Source organism: Ambystoma mexicanum, chromosome 8, assembly GCF_040938575.1.
Source record: "Ambystoma mexicanum isolate Mex_15411 chromosome 8, UKY_AmexF1_1, whole genome shotgun sequence".
NCBI classification, from domain to species: domain Eukaryota; kingdom Metazoa; phylum Chordata; class Amphibia; order Caudata; family Ambystomatidae; genus Ambystoma; species Ambystoma mexicanum.
Genome location: NC_090929.1, coordinates 391,027,073 through 391,029,815, shown reverse-complemented (window position 1 = coordinate 391,029,815; position 2,743 = coordinate 391,027,073). Strand labels below are relative to the sequence as shown.

The following is a 2,743-nucleotide window of genomic DNA, read 5'->3' as shown; positions in this document are numbered from 1 at the left end:
ACACTCCCTGCTTCTCTTAGATCAGAACCCTCCTTCCATGTATTCAAGCGCGACACGAAACACTGGCTTCAGGACATGGATAAAAGGACTGTCTAACTTCCTTAGATCATTAGGTTTGTCTTTTGCCTTACTGTATTCTTTGTATTTTCCTACTTATTTATTTGCTTTACGATTACTGACTTGTTTGCTTTTCCATTATCTCCTTGTAAAGGGGGAGAGCTTGAGTCTCCTGCCTTGATCAACTGTATCTCCCTGATCATTTGTATGTAACTGTAACGTTCTGTAGACTGTATGTAAGATGATGCGCCCGATGCCCTTGAGCCTGGCTGCGCTTTACAAATAAAACAAATACAAATACAAATACAAATACATTCAGACACACCTCCTCTGGGAGTTGTTCAATTGTATATGATGATTGCATCATCCTCACTGAGCGGCTGTGACTGACACATGTATATGGATGTGTGTTAATGGGCCTCATTACGACCCTGGCGGTAATCCGCCGTCATTACCGCCATGGCGTAATGAACGTTAACGCCGTGGGACGATGGTGTAAAGTGCGCCACATTACGACCCATCGCGCACGAGCATTACGCCATGGCGGTAATGTAAACAGCGCCATGGCGGTAATGCCCCCAAAACGGCACCTACCGGCATCGTATGCGGCGCAAGGTGCACCACCGCCACCGCCGTACATAGCGGTGACCGTAGTTAGCGGTCACCGCAATTAGCGTTGACCGTAGATAAGCGGAACCGGAAGTAGCGTCACCGCGGCGGAACGGGAAAGAGCACGGCGGCCATCTTTAAAAACACAATCCATTGCCATCCTCCGAAACCACTGGACATCCGAGCCTGAGACCCCGCCAATACCGGCTTCAACCTTCTACCTGCAGGAAGATGCCTAAAGTTTTGAAAAAAGCCTGTGACCGCCAGCGGCAAGACCGCTTCTCCAGAGAGGAGCTCACCATTCTAGCGGAGACCCTACAGGAGAACGCTGCAGTGGTATTCTCCAACCAACTGACAAGACCGGCCATAACCAAGAAGAAGGCCATATGGGCACTGGTAGCTCAGCGGGTCAGTGCCGTGGGAACGACACCCCGCAATGTCAAACAGTGCCGCAAGCGGTGGGACGATCTCCGGCTCAGAGTCAGGAGCATACTATCAGCCAACATGAACCTGGCAATGGCAACTGGGGGAGGATCGGAGTCCCCTATAAAATTGCAGCCATGGGAGGAAATCTGTGCCTCCACAATCGGAATGCAGAGCATTGAAGGAGTAGGAGGAATGGAGAGAGGAGCCCCGACATCGGGCGATGCAGGTAGGTGGCTCAAATCAAGGCATGCAAATCTCACCTAAGTCCATTCATGTGAAGTACAATGTTGGCCCATAGTGTGAATGCAACACATCAGCAGGAGACTGCCCACAGATACATCCGATCTGCACCCTGTACACATGCAGCATGCACACCCTAACTGCAGGCACCCACATACCTCCATGCTACTTCCACACAAAAGGGAGTCAACTTTTTTCCCCTGCATGAAATGTGCCACATGTACTAACTGATGAGATGCCAGTCGCCACAATGCCCGGCCAATGTCCGCAGACCCATCAATAACACTCTCCCTCCTCTGTCCCACCACAGGCTCAAATTCCGACCTTGAGGAAGAGGACACCACAGCCTCCACACCCACCAAGAGGGCCAGGCCAACTGTGCCAACGCCACAACCCTCCACCTCTGTCGTCCCGAGGAAAACACCACAGCAGGCAAAATCCATGCAAGGGAAACAGGACAGGGCACAGACAGCCACCCCAGCAGGCAGTACAGCAGCAGCAGCAGCAGCAGCAGACATCACACCAATCATGCCCACAGAAGCCACAGCCTCTGCTGCAAGCAGCACACTTGGGGAGACTGCTGCCATTGCTGCCTCCTCCGATAGTGAAGCAGGGACCTTTGAGGAGAGTGATGTCAGGAGCCCCACAGGCCACCCTCATTCCCCCTACCTGTCCCTAAGCAGCCCGCATGTGGATGCCACACAGGGTCAGCCAGAGGATGACGATTGGCCAGCCACTCCATCCCCGCTGCAGGGGCAGATCAGCCCAATGGGAATGCCACTGCCATTAGCCATGGCCCAGAATCCCAACCATTCTCTGGAGGCGATTGCCACCCGGCAGCAGCAACTTTCCTCGCTGCTCGAAGAACATGTTGCTGAATGTGGGGGGTCAAGTGCAGCAATGGATAAATGTGCTGAGACTGTGAAGGCAGCTATAGAGTCGTCCACAAAGGACATCTGCGCGGAACTAGCTGCTGTGCGGCACGCCATCACTGACCTTGTGCAGACAATACGGGCCATGCGTCCAAATGAGCAGGCAGGATCCTCCTCGGTTGCCAGCTCGACACCGAGCAGCCCCATCCGCCGATCGGGGAGGAACCTCCGCAGCACAGGCAGGGGTGCCCCGGGGGCCAGTGGAGGGGGCTGCCAATAGTGGCCGGACAGTGTAGGAATCCTACTACTGACACTGCTGCACAGACCAACTCACACCTTTGTTGGGATTCCAGGGGGGGGGGAGGGTGGAGGGGGGAGTGGGTGTGTTGGGGTGTGCAGGGGGGTGGCGGGGTGGTGTGTTGGGGAGTTAAGGGGGGAGTTTGGGGGGGGGTGTGCAGGGGGGAGGTGGGAGGTGGGAGGGGGTGTGACACGACAGTACATAGTTCAAATACAGTTTATTCGTTTCACAAAAGGAAACG

At 54.4% G+C, this 2,743-nt stretch overlaps 1 protein-coding gene across 1 annotated transcript; it reads left to right on the top strand.

Moving 5' to 3' along the window:
- Nucleotides 1-488: 488 nt before the first annotated feature.
- Nucleotides 489-2,532, top strand: LOC138471973 (nuclear apoptosis-inducing factor 1-like). The gene is made up of 2 exons (XM_069609873.1): nucleotides 489-1,318; nucleotides 1,643-2,532. The coding sequence occupies exons 1-2, from the start codon at nucleotides 898-900 to the stop codon at nucleotides 2,482-2,484; spliced, it is 1,263 nt and encodes a 420-aa protein (XP_069465974.1). The 5' UTR covers nucleotides 489-897; the 3' UTR covers nucleotides 2,485-2,532.
- The last annotated feature ends 211 nt before the right edge of the window (nucleotides 2,533-2,743 follow it).

What these genes read in the sequence shown, in the direction of transcription:
- LOC138471973 (XM_069609873.1), top strand. Translation starts at nt 898, where the DNA reads ATGCCTAAAGTTTTGAAAAAAGCCTGTGACCGCCAGCGGCAAGACCGC. An exon ending in CCCGACATCGGGCGATGCAG is followed by an intron (nt 1,319 to 1,642) that starts GTAGGTGGCTCA and finishes GTCCCACCACAG; the next exon opens with GCTCAAATTCCGACCTTGAG.